Genomic DNA, 26,755 nt, shown 5'->3' on the forward strand with positions numbered 1-26,755 from the left:
CTGCTCTAGTGCGTGGTGTAATCGAAGAGACTAATAGATTATGATTTGTGGACGTTAAGACTAATAGATTATGATTTGTGGACGTTAAACTTCACACCTAAATCGGCAAATATTTTGATGAGCGAGGCGACCCACACGACTCCCACCAAGGAGCTCCCATTCCGTCTCCGAGTTCAAAACTCTCTAACCGCGTATCTGAAGGTGTTCATTCATCCGCCCACAAAGGGAGATACCCGAGTTGGTCGTTTCACTAGTGAATAGGCTGGGCAGTTCTTACGATATTTCGCATTTAAATAACGGTGCTCGGGATTCAGTATGGACACCAGGCTAAACGGAGACATCGAGTCAAATGAGCATGGCTAAAGACAGAATGAACGTGGAATGTAGAAGACAAATGCTGAATACATGTCTGGAATCTCCTTCAAAATCTGTCAAATTTTAACATATGTGTGTGAAATTGTGCTACAAAACTATACTATTTGGCCCATATTTTGTAAGTGTTATCAGACCCTCCCTGGACAGTCTTAGGGAAATTGCCTCACTCGCTGCCAGCCACAGCTTCATACGGTCCACACGTGTGAGTACTCTTACGACATAAAATAACGTTTTGAAAGCAGATACAAACACCCACAACCCAGCCTCACCTGTTCGTCCAGTCTCCGGGATGTGTACACATGGTCCACCATTTCCATGTGCAGAAACTCAAACAAGGTCTCATCAGCCATCAAGAATGACTTCAATAGTTGCCACTTTCAGGAGCGGGTCTTGGCTTTAAATATGTGTCTGTTTCCTTTGGCAACAATCACTGGTCAGCATGAGTTGCTTTCATTTCTTGTCACAGTTTATTCGCAGCATTTGTCTTAGATTCATAACGTCATCTCCCACGTGCTAAGTCACAACACGCGAGAGGTATGAGCATTTCTATAGTGGCTTCCCTTGGGTGTAACTGGGTACTGATGTTCGTTAGAAACAGCTGCTGTCTTCTCGGAAACAACACTCCTTCTTCGGTAAAGGAAGGTGCTGTTACATCATCATCTACCACTTCGTCCTATGCAATCTCATTTTCAGAATTACCCAGGGCCATCTGCTAGGAAAAGTAGAATTCGCTGTTTACAGTCACTTATAACGAAAGTCTTGTATTTCGTAATAACGACACTGATTTAAAACAGCACAGCAGCAAAGCAATACCAGAAGAACACATCCAAGTACCCACAACCAACCACGCAGGAGGAAACATGCTCTGTTACACATGGTAAAGTATGACGGTCTTCCATTGGGTGAAGGAAAAATTGTCACGTGAATGGCTAAGTGAGTCCTCATTTTTGATTGATTGCAGGGTCTCTGAGACTCTATCAGTGTTTGTGATTGGCTAAGAGAATGTAGCTCATTGGTTCTAGCGTCCTGAAGATTACAGTGAAGACTTAACCAAGAAAACTTGGTTCATTATTTAACTGTTAACCGTTAGCATTTTCGAGTCGACTGGAGATGCAGCCGAGAGGATCGCATTGACACGCATTAGTAGGATTTGTATTCGGGAATAGGCTTCTCAAAGCGAACTCAAATTCCGCCTCACAGAAACTTATTTGGTAGTTGATATTCTTACGGTCTTTAACTGTGTCACGCGCGCATAACTCTTTAAGAGGCGCCTTTGGTCACATTATCGCAGTGACTCCGCCCCCCCCCCCCCTTCCCCGCCAGTGACACTTACCCGCCCGTCACCACTCTGATTCTACAACCTTGCTCATGTGAACCGGCCACAAAAGAGGTGAGTTTGACGAGTAGCTCTGTCCATTCCTTATTAATCTCTATCTTCCTGCTCTGCTTCAACCTCTCTGGGTCCCACAGGTTGGCCCACCGAGCTCCAGTGGGGCAGGACTGCCCTTTCCGTAACCGAACTGCTTGAAAGGAATGCACGTGATTTCAGGAAGCTAAAAGAGAGAGTTGATATTAGCGTTTATTAAACATTTAAAGGAAGTTGGATTTCAACCCACGTTAATGTCATTTCTTTGAGAAGTACGCTTTACAAGTTCTCGCCAATTTGAGTCTTGGTGAAAAGCCTTTGACTACAATCGGGGCCACTGGAATTGTGCAGTTGCAGCGGTTATGAATTTGCCACACAAATCGCCTGCTGCATAATCTGCTGAATTGAACAAAAAAAAATGTGTGTTCGAGGTCAAACGGTTCAAAAGTTACCAAAACGCAGCGACTCGTTGCCGCGCACTGGAAGGCCCTTTGCAAAGGCTGACTTGTCACTTTTCTGTTGTTTATATATTTTTATATTTAGGTGTTAAAGTGGTGCAGTCAATGAAAGTGTAACAAGCGCGCGCAATGCAATAGGTCTCGCATTTGCAAGAGTTGGAGCTATTGGCATCATAAATGTTTTTTACTTATGTGTTTTTTAGTGGAGTTGATGTATGTGGTTTGTATTGGAATTGTGTGGATAGAAATTATGTATTGTATAATATTTACTAAAACCTTTGCTGCAGTGCAAATTCGGCCGCTGTGCTGGGACATTTCAATCTCGGGCGTGGGTCAGACCCCCCCCCCCCCCCCTCCCCCTGTTGTGCGCACACGCCCACCGTACCTGTCATGACCACGGAAGTGGCTCTATAGGAATAATGTCCAGTGGGATTGTGTGTTAGGGAGAGTAATTATATTTTATGGTATTTTCTGTTGTGGATGTTTACGTTGTGGAGTTTTATTATGTGGTGTGCTATTTAATTTTGTGGTGTGATGTGGAATTATGTGGTGTGGATTGTATGTGGGGTGTTATGTAATTGTGGTGTTTTGTATTATGTGATTTATTGTTGAGTGATGTGTGTAATGGAAACACGAAGGGTTGATTAGTGTGGTTTGGAAATGTGTAGTATTGAGTACAATTATGCCTATTGTAATTATGTAAACAGAAGGAGATGATGGATGGAGGCTGAAACCTTTCAGACACACAACCCCGATGTAGTGTATTGTATCTTGGTCATTCTGTTCTCGTGCTAATTATTCTTATCTCGTGTGCACATGCTTGAGCATGTGCACGGAATGTATTCATGTATTCTTTTAAATGTGGAGACGCTTTCAGAAGCCAGGTGTCCGTTGTGCTTGTTCAGTTGCTGCTTGGACTCCTGGCTGATGAGGCGCTCCTCCTGTGATTGGAAACCTATCAATAAACTTCATTTGGATTTTATCCCTCTTCTGGAATCTTATTTAAGACTATTAGTCTTCTACACCCAGTCACAGATCTAGGTTAAATCCATCAGCGTTCTTTAGCTCACTTCGCCACCCCTGTTCAGACCGAGCTATAATTAAATCAGTCTTGACCCTGTGCCTCATGGGAACAGTCCAGCCTGAACTGCCAAGCCAGATCTTTTCTGGACCGGATGCTGCGACTGGTCTCGGGGGAAGTGCAGGAATAGGTGCCCTCGAAGCATCTAATGAGTCAGGGTTGGGGGGTAGTGCGTAACTGCCCTACAGCCTAACAAACAGAGCTACCGGGTTCCAGTCTTGGCGTGGACTGTATAAAAAAACATGCCTGCTAAAAATTAAACTTATAAATATTATTAAACAATGTTAAAAAAAACGAGAGGGAAGTGCGCCACGCCCTGAGACGCAAATGTGTGTGTGCCAATGTAGTAGGGGGAAGTACCCGGAACAGGTGCCTTCAGAAGCAGCTGATATGGAAGGGTTGGGGGAAGTGTGTAAGCTGTGCCTGCCACGCCAGCTACAACGAAAATTGATTAAAAAGAGAGCGCTTTGAAACTGAAAATAAAATTACCAAGTATTGTTACATGTGACAGAATATAGGGAGGTATTAAACAGGAAGAAGGAGGGACTACTAACAAAATAAACCAATGATTGGTGGTGATAGTGGCATGGTGTCAGGAGGCATCTGCGCCAAGAGACCCCTCACAAGGTGATTTGTGTGCAATGTAAAAAAAAAAAAGACTTCCGAAAGACACTGCAAGGAACCAATAAAAAGTATGGGTGGAGCCTAATGCTCGTATCCTGAATACAACATGTCTCAGTGAGAGCACAAGTGATGCCTAGACGAGACCTCAAAATAACGAGGTAATACTATCACAAAATGTGCTGTTATGCTGCATAATTTGCATTCTCTTCCTACTTAATTTATTCCATCAAACCGTATACTTTGGCCCTCCACTGCCGCATGATTCAATTTGCATTTCCTACAATACAATATACAGTATACAGAGTGGGCCTTGGATCAGCCCTTGCTCATGGTTATATGGCTCGCTCGCTTGGCTTCGTTCCATGTGCCATGATCAGCTATCAAGCATAGTTTTGAGTTTGTCTCTCCCGAAGCATAGCTTCTTTACCATTGTTTTCACAGGCTTAGCTTCATCGTTCTACTAATGTTAGAGAATTACTTTTTAGGCATGGGTTTTGACAGCACAGTTGTCAAGCAGAATTTTTTTGGGTGGAAGGACAAACTACCAGAACCCTCCATTTTTAGGTCGAGGACTCAGTCGCACTGCGTAAGCAGTGGGCAAAGCTCTGAGATTTTATGTTTCTTAGTGTAGGGGGCTTGAACCCGCCCCTCTTCTCCATTGGCTGGCCTCTTAAATGCTGGCCAGCCATTGGAGGAGCGGGGCGTCAGTCCCTTTAAGCCCCGTCTTTTTCGGATTCGGGTAAATTTCAGAAGGTTAAACATGCTTGAATTTACCAGAGAAAAAATGCCTGGTAAATAACGGGATATGCAGATTTTAATGGGGTGAGTACTAAAACCGGTTTCATTCCCCATATTTCAGGCGAAAATTGTAAGTGGGTGCAGTTTATTGCACCTGATAAATTCAGATTTCTACAATGCTGGAATATAAATGGTTCTCTAAATATAGTACGCTTTTCCTGCCCACTTCTTAATCGTGGCCTAACTATTACAATAAGGCTCTGCTCTGTAATCAGTAACCGAATGCAGCAATGCTCAAATTCATGGTCGCTAATTTTTGGATGCTAGAGTAACCCTAGAACAGAATGGCGATTAAGGATATTAGCAAGATGACAGACAATGCAGGAGTACAAAGTACTGGTAAGGAAACTTCTTTACCAATATTGATGCCGCCTTTTTTTCTAACTTTTGAAAGACTCTGGCAATATTAAACACCTTGTGGACAGACTGGTAAGGAAATTTCTTAACCATTATTGATGCCTTTTTATTATTTTTATTTTGCAGACAATATGAAATCCAATGTGGATAGTCTGCTAAAGCCCCAGAGTGTGAATGCTTTTGTCACTAAAGAAGAAGTTTCATACCTATTCCCAACTTTCTAATGCAGGTATTCATCATGCAATGTAACTTTGTAGCATCCAGGTACAAATTTATATAATTAAAACCAAACCCGCTGAAAGCACCCGGGTAGGCAATATGATTCTCTGCTATTACAAATATATTAGTCAAGATGGTCTATACACTGTTGTTCAGGAAAAAATAATTTAACCTGTACATATGTTTCCCAAACTGTGGGTCTCAAACTGATTTTGGGGGGTTGCTAACGTCCAAGCAATACATAGAGATGCCTTTAAAAACAGATATTGTCACATTTGCTGCGTTTCAAAGACAGATCAAATATCGGGCTATGTCTCCTGACAAATTGCTGCTTCTTTTTAGGTCGAGGACTGTGTCGCACTGCGTAGCAGTGTGGACGGAGCTCTGAGATTTAATGATTTTTAGTAGGGGTCTTGAACCCGCCCCTCTTCTCCATTGGCTGGCTTCCTAAACAGGGGCCAGCCATTGGAGGAGAGGGGCATCACTCTGTTCAAGCCCCGTCTTTCTGATTCGGGGGCGTCTTTTTTAGCTTATTTCTTGTTTTCTTTCTCTCCTCTTACCATTGACTGGAATTTTACCTTCCAGCCAATGGTAAAATTGTGTGTGTGTGTGTGGCTCTGAGTGTGTGTGTGTGTGTGGTTCTGGGTGTGTGTGTGTGTGTGTGGCTCTGGGTGTTTGTGTGGCTCTGGGCGTGTGTGTGGCTCTGGGGGTGTGTGTGTGTGTGTGGCTCTGGGGGTGTGTGTGTGTGGCTCTGGGGGTGTGTGTGTGTGGCTCTGGGGGGTGGGGGTGGGGGTGTGGCTCTGGGGGGTGGGGGTGTGGCACTGGGGGGGTGTGTGTGTGGCTCTGGGGGTGTGTGGCTCTGAGTGGGTGTGTGCGTGGCTCTGGGTGTATGTGGCTCTGGGGGGTGTGTGTGTGTGGCTCTGGGGTGTGTGTGTGTGTGTGTGTGGCTCTGGGGTGTGTGTGTGTGTGTGTGTGGCTCTGGGGTGTGTGTGTGTGTGTGTGGCTCTGGGGTGTGTGTGTGTGTGTGTGTGTGTGGCTCTGGGGTGTGTGTGTGTGTGTGTGGCTCTGGTTGTGTGTGTGCGTGGCTCTGGGGGGGATGTGGCTCTGGGGAGGGGTGTGTGTGTGTGTGTGGCTCTGGGTGTGTGTGTGTGGCTCTGGGTGTGTGTGTGGCTCTGTTTTTGTGTGTGTGGCTCTGTGTTTGTGTGTGTGGCTCTGTGTTTGTGTGTGTGGCTCTGTGTTTGTGTGTGTGGCTCTGTGTTTGTGTGTGTGGCTCTGTGTGTGTGGCTCTGTGTGTGTGTGGCTCTGTGTTTGTGTGTGTGGCTCTGTGTTTGTGTGTGTGGCTCTGTGTGTGTGTGGCTCTGGGGGGGGTGTGGCTCTGGGGGGGGGGGGTGGCTCTGGGGGGGGGGTGTGGCTCTGGGGGGGTGTGTGTGGCTCTGGGGGGGGTGTGTGGCTCTGGGGGGGGGTGTGTGGCTCTGGGGGTGTGTGTGTGGCTCTGGGGTTGTGTGTGTGGCTCTGGGGTTGTGTGTGTGGCTCTGGGGTTGTGTGTGTGGCTCTGGGGGTGTGTGTGTGGCTCTGGGGGTGTGTGTGTGGCTCTGGGGGTGTGTGTGTGGCTCTGGGGGTGTGTGTGTGGCTCTGGGGGTGTGTGTGTGGCTCTGGGGGTGTGTGTGTGGCTCTGGGTGTGTGTGGCTCTGTGTGTGTGTGGCTTTGTGTGTGTGTGTGGCTCTGGGGTGTGTGTGTGTGTGTGTGGCTCTGGGGTGTGTGTGTGGCTTTGTGTGTGTGTGGCTCTGGGTGTATGTGTGTGTGTGTGGCTCTGGGTGTATGTGTGTGTGTGTGGCTCTGGGGGTGTGTGTGTGGCTCTGGGGGTGTGTGGCTCTGGGGGTGTGTGTGTGGCTCTGGGGGGGTGTGTGTGGCTCTGGGGGGGTGTGTGTGGCTCTGGGGGTGTGTGTGTGGCTCTGGGGGTGTGTGTGTGGCTCTGGGGGTGTGTGTGTGGCTCTGGGGGTGTGTGTGTGGCTCTGGGGGTGTGTGTGTGGCTCTGGGGTTGTGTGTGTGGCTCTGGGGTTGTGTGTGTGGCTCTGGGGTTGTGTGTGTGGCTCTGGGGTTGTGTGTGTGGCTCTGGGGTGTGTGTGTGGCTCTGGGGTGTGTGTGTGGCTCTGGGGTGTGTGTGTGGCTCTGGGGGTGTGTGTGGCTGTGTGTGTGTGTGGCTTTGTGTGTGTGTGTGGCTTTGTGTGTGGCTCTGGGGTGTGTGTGTGGCTCTGGGTGTATGTGTGTGTGTGGCTCTGGGGGTGTGTGTGGCTCTGGGGGTGTGTGTGGCTCTGGGGGGTGTGTGTGTGGCTCTGGGGGTGTGTGTGTGTGTGTGGCTCTGGGGGTATGTGTGTGTGTGGCTCTGGGTGTATGTGTGTGTGTAGCTCTGGGTGTGTGTGTGGCTCTGGGGTGTGTGTGTGTGTGTGGCTCTGTGTGTGGTGGAGGGGCTCTCTGTGTGTGGTGGAGGGGCTCTCTGTGTGTGGTGGAGGGGCTCTCTGTGTGTGTGGGGGCTCTGTGTGTGTGGCTCTGTGTGTGTGTGGCTCTGTGTGTGTGTGTGGCTCTGTGTGTGGTCTGTGGATAGCTTTTTTTTGTAGGGGGCTCTATGTGTGGGTGGCTCTGTCTGTGTGAGGGTGGCTCTGTGTAGGGGACTCTATGTGAATGACTATGTGGGTGCTCTGTATGTGTGTGTGTGTGGCTTTGTGTGTGTGGGTCTGTGTGGGTGTAAATGCAATAGGTCATGCATTTGCGAGCGATTAAGCTATTGGCATTGTAAATGACAATGCCATTTATTTAACGATTAAGCTATTGGCAATGTAAATGACAATGCCATTCGTCTGTTGCCCCCTTACCCCCCTGCTCGTTATGTTATTACTTTAACCCCTTCGCCGCTGATGACGAGCTGGGCTCGTCACGGCGTAGCCTCCTCGCACGCTGATGACGAGCCCAGCTCGTCACGTAAAGTGCGTTTCCGCAAAACCCAGCGTGCGAGCGGAATTCCGCTAGCACGCATGGTGTTGAAAAAATTAATTCTGAAACAAATCTGCGAGGGCCTGGTAGTTGCACATTGTTGCCAAGTGCTTGCATGCTAGTCCATTGGTCTCCGACTCCCGTCCATCATGGCGTTTTAGGTATTTTATTTATTCCTGCAGGTGCACGCCGTTCCCTGGCCATTGCTTGCCCATCCAGCCTTTCATTGTTCAACCACGCTGTATGTACTGTTAAAAAAAAAAAATAATAATCTGCGTGGCCCCGGCAGCTGCACACTGCTACCTGGCAGCTATTCTTTATGTTGGCACTGATGTCATTTTCTACATTTTAATTAAGGGTTCTATCATTCCAATACGCTGTATTGAAATGGTAAATTAAAAACTAGCATTGGTAAAGCCAATAGGTATCGCCTAAGCAAGAGCTATTGCCTTAGCCAGTGTGTTTTGGCCATGTTATATACCAACGTGACTGCTGTAATGCATTGTTAAGTTTGTGGTGTAGAGGAGAGTGGCATAATTTGTCATAGTGTCATAGAGTAAAGTATCTTAGGGAGGAGTGACGCAGTGCCATATAGTAGAGTAGTGGAGAGTAGATTAGAGTGGTGGAGAGTGCAGTGGTGCAGAATGAAGTGCAGTGGCGTGGAGTACAGTAGAGTAGAGAGCAACAACATAGTACAGTGGTGCATAGTAAAGTGTTAAGAGTGCAGTGGCATAGTGTAGAGTAGAGTAAAGTGACATAGAGTACTGTGGTATAAAGTTCTGTGGCGTACAGTAGAGTGTTGTAGTGTATAGTGGCATAGAGTGCAGTTGTGCACAGTAGAATGGTGTAGACTGCAAAGGTTTAGAGTAGGGTGGCGTCGAATGCAGTGACAAAGTAGACTGGAGTGGAATAGAGTAGCGTAGAGTGAATTGGCATATAGTGAAGTGATGCACTGTAATGTGGAGTGGTGCAGGGTAGAGTGCAGTGGTGTAGAGTGCAGTGGAGCAGAGTAGGTTATAGTGGACGAGAGTTGAGTAGTTTAGAGTAGAGTGATGTAGAGTAGCACAAAATGGATTGTTTCGGAGTAGAGTGAAGTGGTGTGGTACACAGTAAGGTGGAATGCAGTGGCATAGAGTGCTGTAGTGCAGAGTAGATTAGAGTGGTGTATGGTGCATTGACAGTGTATTGTGATAGAGTGCAATGTTGCAGAGTAGTGTGGTGTGGAGTTGGTCAGAGTGGCAAAGAGTGGATTGGCATAAAGTAGAGCGATGCTCAATAAAGAGACGCCTAGTGCAGTGGCGTAAGGTGAAGTGCCGTAGATTAGAGTTTCAGAGTGAAGTGGTGCAGGGTATAGTGGAGTTGTGTAAAGTGGAGCATGCATGGTGTGGTAGCGCACCTCCATTACAGACCACACATTTCAATTGAAATGACCATTATATTTGCACAGACATACGGTTTTATTGAGTAAAGTATACATCACACACACAGTAATGTTTGGAAATGCCATCACCTAGCATATTGATTTGTTTTGATCGTATTAAAATATTTGTTTCCACCAAACTTCATTACGAAAAATATGATTTAATTGTGCTTTCCTCATTCTGATATATTTTTAAATGTTTGCACAGTTCATTACATACATTTAAACTTTGAGACGATTTATTTAGACAATCTTGCTGTGAAAGGCTTTTTTTCCCAGCACACGCGACTTTGAAGTCCAAGAAGGAAAAGTAAACACCAAGTTCCTTGAGAAGACATAATCTGACATTTGACTTCTGTCTTTGAGTGTACAGCAAATGTGACCAGATAAGAACAAGATTTAAAGGCCTGTTTACAGAAAGGGAACACTGAAGGATAGAGTAAATAAGAAATGTTTTTTGTGAGATTGTAATTCGAGCCGGACAGCTTAAAACAAACAAAGCCAGCAAATAAAAAGAAAGCAAATGTGAGTTGAAAAGCCAATGGCGAGCAAAGGGCGGAAAGCATTTCAGATAAGCTTTCTGAATGTCCCCAAAATGTCTTTAGAAAATCAGACAGGTTGGTTGATAGGCTTCGACTTAATGACAGTTGGTGTTTCATGATTAGGGCTTCCGGTTTTATGGTATTTTTTTTTCTTTCTTACATTTCTGTCTGTATTTATCCATATTTATTTTTGTCATTTTATCTGTATATATCTGAATAGATAGTGCAAATGGTTGGTATAGGTTTAGCTATATATGCTCACCAAATATGTTTCATACAACAACCACCCAAAAACTTTTCTGTTAGATCAAAACAGGAACTCCCATATGAGAAATGGGAGTGGTTTCACAAAGATTACTTAAAGTAATATTCGTGATCTGATGCTGTTACAATATTGAAAACACTGTCACTAGTCATTTTTAGGTCTCGCTACGACGAATGCGATAAGCGCGTACTCGCAGCGAGAAGTATAGTCGGTGTCTCAGCGCCGACAAACGACGAGGGGAGACAAGACCTGGCCGCGCACCCAGCATTCCCTATGGCGTCGTCGGATTCCGACGCGCGCCTTCGGATCGGGTCGCGCGTGTGGGCTTCTACCGTAGACCGCTCAAGTGACGTCGCGCGGCCCAATCCGAAGGCGCGCGTCTGAATCGGCTCTCGCAGTCCCGCCCCTTCTCCCCGGACCGGCACTCGCCCTGCACGACTTGTTCCTTATAGCGTGCGGGCACCACTCGCGGGCTAGCAGATTACCTCCGGTGTGAGTAATCTTCATGTTTTTTATTTAGGAAGTAGTCTGTGGGCTCCAAATCGTGTGTGCTGCTTTTACTTTCTGGGCGTGTTCTGTGGCGCGTACTTCATCAGTCATCAGAGATGCACACTTTTAAAATAAGTAAATACGGCTCTGGTGAACAATGACAACAATAAACCTCAGGGTCACTTATTCCGCTGTCTGTTTTTTTATTTTTTGGAGTGGATGCCTACGCTACTGAACATGTCTTTGTCTCAGAGAAACTGCAATGATGAACTAAGAGATTACCCAAGTTAACCTTATGTCCCTCCGGACTGTGGTCCTGGAGTGCCCATTCTCACATTATATATGCTGGGCAGCTTTATCCAAATGCAAAATGACATAGTATTGAGCCTTGATAGCATTGGCATGTTTACCCTCAAGGAAACACTTGCCTACTAAAAAATATTACTGAAATGGTATGTTCTATAAGCAAAGGTCAAAGCAGCTGCCACCCACACCTTGCGTGCACATGAGATGTATCTTTTTCACTTCCACAGACGGAAAATGCTATTGTTACAGAGATGGATAACAGACAGCCCCAAGAGCTGCAGACCAGCAGGTTAATTAAGGGGATTTGATAGTGTTGACATAACTATTCATTGGCCTTATGTAGAGTTTCTTATTAAGAAGGCACTGGCAGAATCTCCGGACTCACTGTTGAGGCCCGCATACAGAATTACATTTCAGTCGCTCGGCTGTGGAAATCGAAATACCGCCAATTTTCTATATTTTTCTTTTCCGTACTTCCCTTGACAATCTCTTCTTTGTCTCCCCTCCCCGTCACTTCTTCTCTACCTGTTTCTCTTTCCTCTTCTCCTGTTTCTCACGCTCTGTTTGCCTCTTGACTTCCTCTATTCCATCTGCCTACCTTTCTCTTTTTCACTCACTTGCTCTCTCCCGCCTCTGCGTTTCATTCAGTTCCTCTCATTCTAGCCCTTTCTCGTCTCTCAGTCTCACTGTCACTGTCTCTCCCCCTCTTTGTAGGTCTCTCCTCCTCCTCCATTTTATCCTTATTTTGCCATTTATCTCACTCGCCCTTCAGCGACCTGTGTCTTGCTCTCTTCTCCTTGGACCAAATGTGTTTGACTGTCATTTGACACAAGTTTGAATTGAGAGCAAGAAAGGGAGAAGAAACAGACATGTGCGCACCTACATATTTTGCTGGTTTCTATGGCAGCAGATCAGGACAAGTGTGCCTGTCCTCTGGGGGGCCTGAATACTCGAGGGGCAGCGCACTGCAATTAGCCATATTCGCATTCCAGAACGAGGCTCTTGGCACTTAAGTGTATTCTTCCTGCATAGAACTCAAAGGGTCTCAGACTGCTTGCAGCACCTGGACCACATCAGCTGTATTTATTTGATTTGTTGCATGCTAGAAATAGAGCTCCTGGTATTATGGTATTTTTTTTTAACATTTCCGTATATATTTAACCATATTTATTTTTGGGCCATCTTACTGGTATTTACCTGTATTTATTTTGTGTTTCGTGAATAAATGAAGTTGTAAAATTGTATATTTTGACATGTAACTGATAATCATGCACTCTTACTTTGATGCCTTTCATGTTTTAGCATATTAAGCAGCCAATTACAATATAATAATGCACCCACAGGTAAATGTTACCATTACGTTGACATATGCCATTTGATAAGGAAACCTCACCCTGGTTTTTAACTCTCCATGCCATCTGTAGGGCCTCCACAGCATCACTCAGGACCTCCACAGCATCACTCAGGGCTTCCACAGCATCACTCAGGGGCACCACAACATCACTATGCGCTACCACAGCATCAATCTGTGCAACTATTCAACAACAACTGGTTCAAATATGTTCTCTCAATGTTTCAAGCTTTATTACAAATGTCACAAAAAGATGTTAATATTTCACTTCTGTTCTTGGATTTTCGTCACAATAAAATACATTGGACATAACCTTTGTGAAGATTTACAAAAGTTTAAGATATTGCCATTATAAATTGCAATCAATTTTATTTAAGTATTAATTATTTAAAAAAAATTAAAAGCCATTGTTATTTGTAATATCAATAAATCTAAGTCACGTAAATACAAAACACGTTGCATTTCAAATGCTATAGATGTCACATATGCGACAGTTCTAACTATTGCCATTGTAAATGACAAAGCTATTAATTTAGCTATTTTCAAAACCAACACATAAATAAAAAAATTGTCATTTACAAGACCAATAGCTCAAACTTTCATAATGCGAGACCTATTGCATTGCAAATGCTTGTTATTAAATGTAAACACATTTAGAATTTAGACAAGTACACCTGTGCACTTTCAGTGACCTGGCCCAAGACGGCAGCAAGCTCTCAATTCAGAAAAAAATAAAGGCCCTTGCATTAGTCCTGCCAGGCTCTATTTCCCTCACAATCCTGAAGCATGAAGCCTAAAGTATCCAACAACACCCTCGTGAGCTGGCAGCTTTTGATTCACATTTCTCAAACTAAGTCCTTCGCTAATGCAAAACCCTTTTTAGGTCTCGCAGACGTAAAAAGCAGGCGTAAGCCTGCTGTCTGCGAGACATCTTTTGTTGGCGTGTTCCGATGAATGTGAGACAGGGGATGTGCACGAGTTTCCCATCGGCGATTTCACCTCGTGGGCGCGCACGCCCAGCCGGCGCAGTGCACATCCCCTGTTCTCAACATTCACCGCAAGTCAGCTTCTGGCCATCGCGCGCGTACACATACAGGCAAAGTCAGCTTGCGCACACACATTCTCCCCCCCCCCCCGCACACACACGCACCCCCCTCCCCCACCACTCACGGGGCTCACGCGCACAGACACACAAATCCCCCCCCTCCACTCACCGTGTTCTTTTGTCCCCTTCCCCTCGCTGAGCTCCTTTTCTCCGGCACAACGAGCAACACCAGCCTTTTCCGGCACGTCACAGGCCCCGCCCATGTCCCGGGCAAAGATGCCTGACTTCCTGGTTTCGCCCCCGCCAGCAACTCTGCTTCATGAAAGCGGGCAGCAACCTAGACCGGTAACTTGTTCTTTTAGTTGCTCTGCTTCATTGCGGTATGTATTTTACACGTCTACACTTTTGTTGCGGTATATATTTTAAATGAGTGCACACTTAATTTTCTCTTGTTGCGTTTACAACGCTTCTTACAGTCTAAACTGGCGATATACACATTTGGCTTTTCACTTTCAGTTAGTCCGATTTCTATTGCCACACGATTCCACTAGCACATCATGGTGATCTCGCAGCGGAGTTGCGGTATTGTGTGTCTTCATTTGTGTAAATTGGGGATTGTGTGTATGTTGTGCTTTGAGCAAGGATCAGGGCAGGTAACCAGAAATTACTTTCCTATTTCTTATGCTTGTACGCCAGCCACTCCGTTTTATAGGAGGTAAATCGCATTAGATAGCCATGCTATATTTAATTGCACTGCACGGGTCACGCTTGTATTGCTTGCGACCCATGACGGGGGCACTGAAGCGTGTGTGTGTCTCCAGCCTCCTAGGTGGGACGGTGCTCTGCGGTGTGTCTGGGGTCTGCCTGCGTGCGAGTGCCTCAGTATGGTGGTAGCCCCATGGGCGCTGTGGAAGGTGCAGCTCTGCCCTCTCTGCCCCCGGCTCCTCTATCTGCAAGGAGTTCGCTGCTCTCGGGTCTCCTCTCAAGTGCCTTTAGCAGGAGTGTGCTGGGTGATGAATGGACTCTCATTTTTCTCCAGCTGCAGAAGGGGCTGGAGGTACAAAACCAGTCCCAGTTTTTCTAGCAGGCCGGGAAATGGCACTTCAGTGCTTGCTTGTGCCCTCGGGGTTGGCATAAGTTAGATCGGAAACCAAGCACTATGTGTGGGTCGCATCACCGTGTAATTCCTGAGCTTGGGAATAGTTTTCTCGTGCCCCATTCGTCCTCACCTCATCGCACCCTTCTTTGCCGGACAGGCAAGGTGGCTTCCCGTCCTTGGTGCTGACAGAGTCGTGCTGGGAAGCACTTACTTTATCGTACTGCCGTGTTTTTGGAAACGTGCAGTGTACTCGGAAGGAGCCAACGTGTCCGTCCCTCAAAAGTGATCTCTCCAAAGTAGTCACGTAGTCAGAGTGTAGTGATGGGTCTTTAGTGCAAGGGAGGGAATGCCCAGCCGCTGTTTCAAATGTGAAATACAGCAATTATCCGGGATCATCAGTAGGCCCCGGTGCCGCTGCACCCACGGAAGCTGCGCCATGGCCGCATATACAAGATTTGTGTCTCAATGAGCCCAAGCTCTCATGGCTTCCAGTCTGCTCCTTGAAGTACTATATCTCAGTATAAAAGCCAGGGCTAATGCACGCACAGGGGAGCTCACCCTGACCCTGATGAGCCAGATTAGCTACTCGCACACATACATGGGAAACCGGAGAGCTGTACAGTGCCTCCCGTTGGAGAAACTCACATTTTACTTTTGTGAAACTCGACATTCTAGTCCCTTCATCTATCAAGGATCTGTGCAGCACTCGGCCACCAACTCGTACCACTCGAGATATATTAAAGTTCAAATAGCTAGATTCATACAGCAGCCCAAGTGCAGAAGACTTCTCAGCGCCAGCAAATACAGTTGATTTTTTTTTTTTTTTTGCCACAATCAAATTCGACTCAGGATTAAAACTCTCAAAGTATTGTTTTTTTCTGTATCATGTTTTTAGGTGTCACTCAAACAACGCAGATAATGGAGTGGGCCACATAATTTGTCATCTGCCCAGGATCACAGTTTGGTGAATCGCGGTCACCTGGCCAATAATGCACACAATGCAGTATCCCTTCGCGCCTAACAAAGCCCTTTGACTCTGAGATTCCGAGTATCATTTTGTCTTGCTTTCCCATCATGCAATAGGTCTTGCATTTGTGAGAGTTTAAGCTATTGACATTGTAAATGACAATGCCTTTTATTTGTCTGTTTTACAAACCAACACAAATAAAAGGCATTGTCATTTACAATGCCAATAGCTCAAACTCTCGCAAATGCGAGACCTATTGCATTGCAAATGCTTGTTCCATAAGTTAACAAGTCTTCGCTTTGAAGACATTGTGAGTGTATCATTTCCCTTATTTTACTTTGCACTGCCACGTAGCATTTGAACAATTTACTTTAATGCTGTAATCCCACACAGTGTAGCTGCAGCCACAGTTCTTCCTCACACCGTGGAGAGAAAAAAAATGTAACCTGAAAAGGACCTTAAAGATATGTATTTATATGTAAAAATCCACCTAAACAGAAAACCGGGAGCCTTAGTCATGATGTATGCACATGCATGAATGGAATATCATTTCAACATGACTGCCAGTTGGCTACATATGTGTGCCTACACCATGACACACCAGCGGCCACTTTACAATTGTAACACAGTCAACTACAATATCAAAATGGTAAATTAAACTAGCATTGGCAAAGCCAATAGAGCTCACCTGTGCTACCTGATGCCGATCTATATGATATATATATATATATTATGCAATGAAAAGACCAAAGGTTACAGAGACGTTATGGTTAGGCTCAGATTTCACTTGTAACAAAACTAGAGAATTTCAGCTGTTTTAATTACCCGAGTTAACTTTAACATACGCCCTTGCAATGCACTGCTTATGACCTCAAATAATACATCACTCATGACATCAGTGACCTCACTCATGACGTCATCAGGTAAGTGTTTTTAAGAGTTTATGGGTGTTAAACATATATACTAACCTACTACAAAAGTAAAATTAGTATGTTGAGGTGCACTACTACTGTGTGATACTTCTGACATATTAAGTGAGTAGATGTGTGACTGTATGTATCCTTGTGTGTACGGGTGTGTAAGTGTCTGTATGGGTGTATAAGTCGGTGTGTGAGAAGCTGTGTAGGTGAGTGGGATGCTGTGTGAGTGGTGCTATTGGTGAGTGAGTGTGTCAGTGGCTGTATGGGTGAATGAGTGGAAGTTTAAGTGGCTCTAAGGGTGGGTAAGTAGGTGTGTAGTGACTATGGGTGAGTGAGTTGAAGTCTGAAGGGCTGTATGAGTAAGTGGCTGAATGGTGTGTGAGGGGCTGTATTGGTGACTAAGTATCTGTGAATGGCTGTATGGGCGAGTGAGCAGGTGTGTGACTACTTCTGTGGATGTGTGAATAGGTTTGTAAGTAGTTGTGTTTGTGTGAATGCTTGTATGGGTGGGTGAGTGGCTGCATGGGTGAGTGTGTGGTTCTGACTGGCTGTATGGGTGACTGACTGGTTGTATGGGTGTGTGAGTGGCTGTATGGGTGTGTGAGTGGCTGTACGAGTGAGTGGGTGTGTGAGTGCCTAAATGGAGTAGTGGGTGGGCGTGTGAGTACTGGTATGGTCTGTGAATATGTATGTGTGTGGTTGCGTGGGAGTGGGCATACAAGAAGTTGTATAGGGGTGTGAGTGGTTCTGTGGATGCTGTAATCAGTGATGTCACTGAGCATGTCATGAGTGATGTAATATGTTAGGTCATAAGGAGTGCATTGAGGGGCATAGGTTATAGTAAACTCTGGAAACTATAACTGGAATTTCACAGGTTTTGTACGAGTGAAATCTGAGCCTAGCTATAATGTCTCTAACCTTTGTTTTTTTTAATCAAATTTCTATTTTTTTAAGTAGTAGTCGCGTTTGCAGAGTGGTGGAGAAAGAGGGTGGGGTCTCCAATAACCTCTCAGCAGTCCCACTGTGTGGGATTTACAGGAGGCATCAGCGAGGGTAGTTGGCCTCCAAGGCTCCGCTGGAATCAGGCAGACTTTATCCCCCAACTATTAGTGTGCCGGAAAGTGCATTTACAGTGATGGTTAAAAAGGGCAGGGCCTCAGGCGACTTGCTGTCTTTAAAAAAAAAAAAAATAATACATATGCTCAAACAACACGAACCACAGCTCCGACAGACCTCGGGACACCGCCTGAGTGAATACACGAGAGCCGACCCAATTTGCAGGTGAGAAAAATTATTTATTCATTTCATCTGCTTTCAGCATAACGTTTCGGCCTGCCCAGAGGCCTTGTTCACACAACGCTAATTAGGGAACAGGTGAAATTTAAAGTGCTAGTGCTAGTGCTCCTGAAACAAGTTGCGTGATTGGCTACCACCCAATAGACATAGAAGATTATACTATATTTACTTAAAGGTGGATGACCATTACACGTAGAGGACGAGAGGGAACCTCCTAACAATTAACATAGTGTTAAACAAATATATATTATTTGCTTTAAAAAATGCCTACATGAAATACAAAGCAAAATTATTTTCAGCAAAATACAACACTAAAGAAAGGACGAACGTGACTGTCTTTTTAGTCAAGAATATTAAACACATCATGTTAACATTATAAAAACATCCTCATTTGATATAACCCAAGTGGGTAAATTCATGGTAAGCCTACTACATTTAAGAATAAAAAGTGTAATACGGGTATCACAGTTTTTAGACCAACCGCAACATAGTGTAAAGATAATGTGCAAATAGTGCGCTCTATATAAAAGAATCAATTCATTCATAAAGAACAATTAAAACCAATTATAAAGTTAAAAGAACCATTGTACTGTACTGGAGGAGAACAGACAAGAGCCACCAAACTTCCCATAGAATAAAGTTGCTAATACAGTGAATAGGGAAGTAAACAATGGAGCTAATCAGAGCAGGATGGTAGATATAAACTGGAAACATTGTGAAAACTATAAGCAGGTATAAAAATCCTCACTGGCATTCAAGCCAGATGGATTTTTGCTGTCTAGTTCTATGATATACCTTGTCTCAAGAGCCAGTAGAATAGCCTCGCGATTGCCACCCTCCTTAGCGGTGGAACTGCTTCTATGACAAAATATGTCAATAGTTGGCACTGATTGTCATGGAGTTCTTTAAAGTGACGCGCAACCGGGAAGGCTGCATCACTGGTGTTTATGGCCCTTATTTGCTGGAGTATCAGTTTGTGAGCCTGCAACTTGGTACTTCCCACATATTGCAGGCCACACGGACACTCCAGCACATAAAACAGCAAACTCTTTTGCATGTCAACTGTTTACATATAACATGGGGTATTGCAGAAATAGGTGTAGTAAATAGTCTAATTCACCCCGTGTTTGCAGGCTTTACAAACAGCACATTTTCTAAAGCCTTTACTAGCTTTGAGACATGACGTGTTAATTAACACCTTCGGACTAGATTTCACCAAGGCATCACTTAGAGCACGTGCTTTCCTGAACGCAATGTCAGGCTTGGCTGGCATAAATATGCCAATTGCTGGATCACTCGATATTAGATTCCAGTTTTTTGTGACAATTTTTCGGAGAGCTTGATGTTGCCGGCTGTCTGTTCGGATTAGTCTGACGGGGGGATTAGGATCAATAGGTTCTGCTAATTGAGATTTTTTATGTAGCAGAACATCTTTCCTAGCAATAGAGTTGACCTTGCGGATAGCAGCATCTATTGAATTCAAGGTAAAACCCCTTGCCAAAAACCGCGCCTTGCTCTCTTCCTGTGCTTTCCTGCATTGGTCCTCTGTGCTGCAAATGCGTCTGATTCGCAGCATTTCCCCATAGGGAATACTGCGAATGAGATGCACCGGATGAGGACTCTTGGCATGCAAAACGGTGTTGCCTGCGGTAGGCTTCCTATACAATGTAGTTTCCAATTTGTTATTCTTACCCTATACCTCTAAATCTAGGAAACAATTCTTTCCTGACTAATAGTGGAAGTAAAATTAAGATTAAATGAATTCAGGTGCAAACGGTCAATGAAATCGATTGCCTGCGCCTGGGTACCACGCCATATTAAAAAGATGTCGTCAATATAGCGGTACCAATGTACCACATGTTCAACAACCACATCATTGAATGCACCATGGAGGACCTGCTCCTCCCAGTAGCCCATATGCAAACAGGCATAACTGGGAGAAAAGCAGGCCCCCATGGCCACACCCCTGACTTGCTGGAAATGTTGATTGTTCAAAGAAAAAAAGTTGTTGTGGAGGCAAAAAGAGATCATACAGATTAACATCCTATTGTGTTCATATAGATGTAACGGTCTATTACCCAGATAGTACTCCACAGCTCTCAACCCATCTAGATGGGAAATACTTGTGTAAAGAGCTGAAACATCCAACGTGATTAACAAACAGTTATGGTCCCAATGTACATTTTCTAGCTGTCTTAGGAAATCCCCAGAATCCTGTAAATATGATGGTAATATTTTAAAAAAATCCTGGAGGAAGAAATCAATGTACTTGGAAACATTTTCCAACAACCCATTACGGGCTGAGATAATTGGCCTGCCCGGAGAAGTTGGCAGGTTCTTATGGACCTTAGGGATTAGATAAAAAACTGGCATGACCGGGTGGTCTTTTTTAAGAAACTTGAATTCGTCCAAACTGATAAGGCCTGCACTTCTCCAACCTGTCAGCAGTGTGTAAAATTCGGCTTGAACTTGTCTGATAGTCAAGATGTCACATTTTTTGTAACAAAGAATATCATTGAGTTGAGGGTAAGCCTCTTGCAGGTACAGAGAGCATGGCCACAAGACCACATTTCCGCCTGTGTCGGCCTGCCGTACAATGACAGTATTATCAGATCGTAGTTTCTTGACCAGCCTGTTGTAATTGTGGTTCTGCATCCCATATTGTTTCTTTTCCTTCAACATTGCCATATGAAGTTTCTTAATCCCTGCTGTTGTTAAATCATGGAAGATGTCGATGTTGTCATGCAACATAAGAGGGGTAAAGGTTGATTTTGCTTTGAAATCCGTAAGACCACCAGTGTTGGGTACCTGGCATTGCTCTGGAGTTCCTGATAGCGGAGCCTCATTTCGTAATGAAATCAAGTCTTGAAGTAAACCTGAATCTTTAGCAACCAATCCTGGTAGTGTTAAAGTTCCCATTGTCGATGATGTTTTAGGCTGATATTTATTGCTCAAAAAATATTTTTTCAACTTCAGTTTGCGGGTGTATTTGAATACGTCAATTCTCGTACTTGCATAACTAAAGTTACTCGCGGGGCTGTATGTTAACCCCAGCGACAGGATGTTTAGATCTTGATTGTTGAGAGCAATGGGGGTCAAATTGATGACAGATGGATTATCTAGGGGTGAAATGATATTGCTGTATGTTGTGACTACTTATGCTGGTTCCACCTTTTCTTGGGGTAAAACTTCTTTTTTGGTTTTTCAGAGCCGGCCTGCTTTTCTTCCCTGTTGCCGCATTTGGTAGTTTCTTTGCTTGCGGTTGGGTTAGGTTTGCGAGGTCGCAGGGTTTCTCGTCTGTCTTGCCGCAGGCAGTCTACCTCCTGCGCCAGCGAAAATCTTGTAAACTGCAATCGTGGATCGAATCTTGCTGTTTCTGTATCGGATCCACTTTCAGGCACTGAGCTAATGTCCGAGGCAGAGGATGTTAAGCCAGACGCTAGCACAGTGCTGCCTCCTACCTAGGTTGAAGATGGAGTGGCAGGGCCTTTCGCAGCTTTTATAGCATCAAATTTCTTCGCGAAAGTGAAAATTCGCTCCTGCTGATAATCAACCTTATCCCGCTGAAACTTGAAAGTTTTGCGCTTTTTAATAATGTCCTTCTTCTTTTTTTCAATCTACCCAACATTTCACCCCTAAGTTTGGTGGAAATTACTTCAGCTCCTTTTTCCATTGCGGTAATTTCAACCTCCATTTGGTCTACCTGCTGTTGAAGTAGCATCCGGTCACTTTCAGCATATTTTACCAGGATGGTGACCAATTTACGCGAAGACTCCAAATTGCCTTCAGCCCAATCATTGAGCTTGTTAGGATCTGGTTGCTCGTAGCTGGGCGCTAACATAATTCTCAAGCCACGTGGAATGCGCCCCACTTCGAGATATCTACTTAGGGAGCAGTGCTCCCACCACTTTGCCTGCTCTCTCTTCGTTAATTTCTCCAGTTTTTTTTAATTTTCACGGAGGCTCGTGCCCCCCTCCTGCACAGTGTCAGTTGAAACAGTCATGAGGGACACCCCCCAGTTCCCCCCCATTCCCCCCTCCCCCCTCAGCCGGGGAGTCATCAAAGAGGTCAACTGCTGCCTCCTCCCTGCCCCTTAACGCATCAGCTGACAAAGCAGAATAATAATTCACGGCAATGCCGTCTCCCCTCAGGCGGAGAATGCTGTCCGTAATACCTGCTATCTCTCTCTTGTAAAACTCCTTCACCGGACAATCCGCTTAACCACCGCCCAACGCCGCAGCGGAAATCATCACTGGTGCTGGTGGCACCGGTCCCGTTTTCGACGAGGCGTCTTCCGATTTCGCGGTCCGGGAGCTATTGCGCGGCTGCTCCTCAACCGAGAAACTATAACTTCCAGGGAAACCAGAAGAGGTTGCTTCCAGCCGCACCGCCCAATGAGGAAGGAGGGGTCGGCTCCAAGGCCGAAGAAGCAAAATAGCCGTAGAAATGCTCAAACAACACGAATCACAGCTCCGACAGTCCCACAGTCCTCGGGACACCGCCGGAGTGAAGACACGAGAGCCGACCCAATTTGCAGGTGAGAAAAATTATTTATTAATTTCATCCGCTTTCAGAATAACGTTTTGGCCTGCCAAGAGGCCTTGTTGACACAACGCTAATTAGGGAACAGGTGAAATTTAAAGTGCTAGTGCTAATGATATATGTAATTTCTTAGGATGGGCATATTTGGCCTGGAGGACCCAACCTCCCTGGGCTGGCTTTTTCAAATGGGGAAGGGAGGGGGGGTCCTGCCACCGCCCCACCTATCCTGATTTCGGCTCCAGGAACCCCGTCCCCTGTGGCCCTGCCTTTTTTTATTTTTTTTAAAACAATAAAAAAAAAATTGAAAGGAAAGGGCTGAGTATTCTGCCTCCCAGGCTGATTTCGGCCCTGGGGACTCCATCCCCCAGCCTCTCCTATGGGTGCCCATGTCCCATCCGGGGTACTCCCTGTGAAGTGTTGGATACGTCAGGGGGAGCCTCCAGGCCCCCACGGTTCCTGCCGTCTCCTGTGGAAGCCAGCATTGCTTTTACAGAAAGGGTGCTGCTAACATGCAGTTCTCTTTTTGTTACAGCAATTTTGCTCCGCTTTCAGGAAGTAATAGCATTTTAAATGTGCTCTTGCTTGCTGGAAGCAGAGCACAGTTTGCTATGGATTGGCAGGAGCAATAAAGCTCCTGCCAAGCAATAGCAAACCGCTATGGCTCGAGGTGGGCATACTTGGAGCTGGCCCTGGGGAGTGGCAGTCCCTAGGGCCATTCATGGCTCCAAGAGGAGGGCAAGCTGCCCCACAACACTTAAATTGTAAAGAGTTGCCCCAAGGAGGTGGAAGTCCCTGTGGTTGCGGGGGTGCCCCAAGGGTCCCCTAAATTAGTTTAATTTAAGCCCCAGGGAGGTGGTGATCCATGGGGCTGCGGGGGCATTGTTTTATTTTGCCCCCAGGGAGTAGGCAGCTCTAGGCAGGGAGCATATGGGCCCCCCTGCATTAATTGCAGATTTTGCCTCGGAGGTGGCGTTCCCAAGGGCACGGGGGTTACAGAGTAGGCAACCCCTGCATTTTTTTCTCAAATCAAACTCAGGAGATGGTGGTCCCCGGGGCACGGGCGGTCCAAGAGTCCCACCATTTATTGAAAAACCACAGCAAGGGGGTGGTTCCTGGGGCAATAAGCAGCCCCAGGAGTGGGGAAAAAAAAGAGGCCGTGGGGGGATGGGTTTCAGGGTGTTGCTACCCTGACCCCTTTTTTTAATATATATTTTTTTCTGTGACTCTGTACAATCCGAGTCCCAAGATGGCTGCCAACAATTCCCGGTTTGAAATGTCGGCAGCCGATCAGATCTCCATACGAGATCAGGCGGGGCTGGGAACCCTTTGCATCCCCAGTTGTGTATCTAAAAATATTTTTAACCCCCAAGGGCAGTTGCTGCGCATGCCTTGGGAAGTGTGGCGCAGCGACCAGAGTGGCTGACTCCGCAGCATGAGGCTTACTGTTCGTTCCCTGGTGCCGGCCCCTGCCCAGCTCAGCACCATGTGACTCTGGTTAATAGCTCACTTAATCTCCCCAATGGCCCCCCGTCGCCTTGAGACCTTTATGGGTGATTAGTTTACCCTTTACAAATACTGGATTTATTTATTTAGGCTTTGCAGTAACATTTGGAAAACAAAACAGTGGCAAAGCCAGTAAGTCGGCGCTCAGTAGCAAAGGTAAGAACTGTTGGCAAAGGCAGTGCTTGTTACTCTGTTGAAGTCTGTGCTTTAGGAGCTATGAATAAAGAGGGCGGTCTGTGGAGCTGGGTGTGACAGTCAAAGGCAACTAAGAATGCTTTATTCAAAAAACGTGGCTTTTCTAATTAGGGAATGCAACCTAATACATGTGGACTAGAAAGCGTATGTCTCACAAATTATTTCCCGAGTTCTTCAATGTCACTTCAAGATGTCAATACCTCCTGTGTCTTGCTGTTAGTTTGTTCCATCTCTCTTACAAATTGCTTATTCAACCCTGGTGTTTTGTCAAGTTTGGCAATGCAGCTGTTTTCTTCACCTATTTTACAATGCAACATATGGCATTATAGTGCCTTTGGAAGTTGATGAAATGTATACGTTTCCATAGCAGGCAGGAGCTTGGTTCCTTTCACCGAGGTGTGTGGTCAATAGGGTGAGCATATTACCGTTAGTGAACTGAGCCTTTGATATTTTTTTTCTTGTGGGTGAGGCACGAAGGCTGTACTAAATCATATGCATTTCTTTGTTATTTAAGGGTGGTTGTTGTCTGACAGATATGTACATTTGGCAGCTTGTGCTATTTTGCTTTAGCCCTTTTTGATTGCAGAAATCTGAATCTAATTTTGTATTGTATTAGTCAGTCTTTAATCAGTGCAACTTTCTTCATAAGTGTCTGATTATTTGTTTTAGGTTGGCATAAAAATGTCATTGAATAAATACCAAACAGTGGTGCAAGGCGAGGCTTCAGAAACTGACTCTGATGAAGAACCATATCTTGGAACTATGCAACCGACTATGAGTTCCAATGTTACAGGTATGACAATTCCTGGTGAAGCGTCAGAGACTGATGAGGAAGATGAAGTTCAGCCAAGTCGCAATAAAACAGCACCAACGCCAATTGATAAGGATCTGCCTCCGCTTATTGTGATCAGGAATGATGCGCCAAAATCGCCTGTGGGAATGGTGGAAAAACCGGCATTGAACATCCAGCATCCTGGACGCTATAGCACCTTGCTGCAGCAGAAGCTGTTAGAAAGCAATACACGACTACATCACGATGTCAGCAGCACAATCAAGCATGTGTACCAGACGGCTACTAAAGAAATTCGCTGTGTTACGAACCAGCTTAACAACTCCCAGAGTGGAATCATAAGTGCCTCTCATAGTATTCGTCTTGTTCTGGATGACCTGAAAGCGGTGGCAGAGAAAATTGACATTATCACAAGCTGCAATTTGCTTCCCGATATACAAATAGAACCAGCTCAGGTGTAACAGCACAATCTTCAGTGTGTGTGTTTGTGTGTGTTTGATTGACCTTAAAAGGTCTTCATAGCTCAGGAGGTCTTTTCATTTGAGTGACTCTTTCTGAGGACTATCTTACAGTAGGTTCTAGCATTCCACTCTAATGTGCATCTAAAATTAGTGGGCAGTGATTCACTGTGAGATTTATTATATATTTCTTAATATAAATAGTTTTTGAGAACCAGAGGATAGTATAGCTGCCTCTGATTAATAGCAGCTCAATTGTAGGAATCATAAAAGGTGGAGTTTTCATTGTTCTATAATGCATTATTTGCGTGAAGTACCCAGATTTACCCCCTTGTCCAAAGATTAAATTATATTTTGGTCACCAGCTGTAGAAGTGCAACGTTTTCTCAGTATAAGTGGAGGAGAGCAACAGCTGCCAGTGGAAAAACGGGCAACTTGAGTTCTACATTAATATTATGGTAAGGCCCGCTTTTAAGTTTACCTAAGTAGCAGAATGTTTCTTCGACTAGACAAACTATTACTTGGAGATTTTTCAAAGCAAGATGTACTATGCATACCTAATGTGCAGTGCTTCTTTTCACAGCTTGCGAACCTGTAGTATTGTTTATTTTTGACAGTGATGTAGGAGGTGTTGTCCTTAAGTGCAAATCTGATGGTTTTGATGACTCGATGAAAACAAAATTACCCACAAGGCTGCTCTTCCGAGAAGCCATGTCAGCATTGAATAGATTGCTGCACTTGTCATCCATTAGCAGTGCAAATTCTTTGTCACTACTTTTTATAGAAAAAAATCATACGGAGCAGCAAGATAAGCAAAGTCTAAGTTCTATTGTGAACATAATAAACGACACATTTTATATTTGTATATGGCCTCTCTTGATACTGTGTTCCAAGAATACTAAAAGATAATGTTCTATTTTATAACAAAACATGATCGAGACCAACATCTGCTTCTGCAATAGGTAAATGGGTTTAGAATGGCATGGGCTTCTAATTCCTAAAATAAGTCTGCATTCATTAGTGTTGTTATGCGCTTCTTGATACCTCATCTAATTACTGCCCATATATATTTACGTTTTTGTTTTTAGGGCTGGCAGGCTTTAGAATGAGCTGTGGTTTCTTCTATGATTTGTTCTATAACAGTGAAATGATCACGTATGATATTAAATTCAACCTATATTGTAAAACCATTTTACATGTAATCTACGAGCATTATCCTATAATGTATATATAAGTTGCAATTGGAGGGTATGTAATCTACGAGCATTCTCCTATAATGTGTGTATAAGTTGCAATTGGAG

The 26,755-nt window shown here is 45.0% G+C and overlaps 2 protein-coding genes across 4 annotated transcripts in view; one reads left to right on the forward strand and one right to left on the reverse strand.

The window, feature by feature from the left end:
* The window catches only part of LOC147692134 (trafficking protein particle complex subunit 6b-like), a 267,176-nt gene extending 265,261 nt beyond the window's left edge, over positions 1-1,915 (reverse strand). The window contains exon 1 of the mRNA XM_086938439.1: positions 1,709-1,915. The gene's annotated coding sequence lies outside the window, so the exon portion shown is untranslated. The remainder of the gene's footprint in view (positions 1-1,708) is intronic.
* Positions 1,632-26,319, forward strand: BLOC1S3 (biogenesis of lysosomal organelles complex 1 subunit 3). Of its 3 annotated transcripts, none has more exons than XM_086938437.1 (2): positions 1,632-1,765; positions 24,876-26,319. In XM_086938437.1, the coding sequence occupies exon 2, from the start codon at positions 24,888-24,890 to the stop codon at positions 25,455-25,457; it is 570 nt and encodes a 189-aa protein (XP_086794563.1). In that variant the 5' UTR covers positions 1,632-1,765; positions 24,876-24,887; the 3' UTR covers positions 25,458-26,319. The 3 variants fall into 3 exon arrangements, with proteins under 3 accessions (XP_086794563.1, XP_086794561.1, XP_086794564.1); XM_086938435.1 differs by lacking the exon at positions 1,632-1,765 and adding an exon at positions 5,184-5,288; XM_086938438.1 differs by lacking the exon at positions 1,632-1,765 and adding an exon at positions 22,372-22,503.
* Positions 26,320-26,755: the final 436 nt, after the last annotated feature.

The sequence above is a fragment of the Lissotriton vulgaris genome, chromosome 9 (genome assembly GCF_964263255.1).
Source record: "Lissotriton vulgaris chromosome 9, aLisVul1.2, whole genome shotgun sequence".
Lineage (NCBI taxonomy): Eukaryota > Metazoa > Chordata > Amphibia > Caudata > Salamandridae > Lissotriton > Lissotriton vulgaris.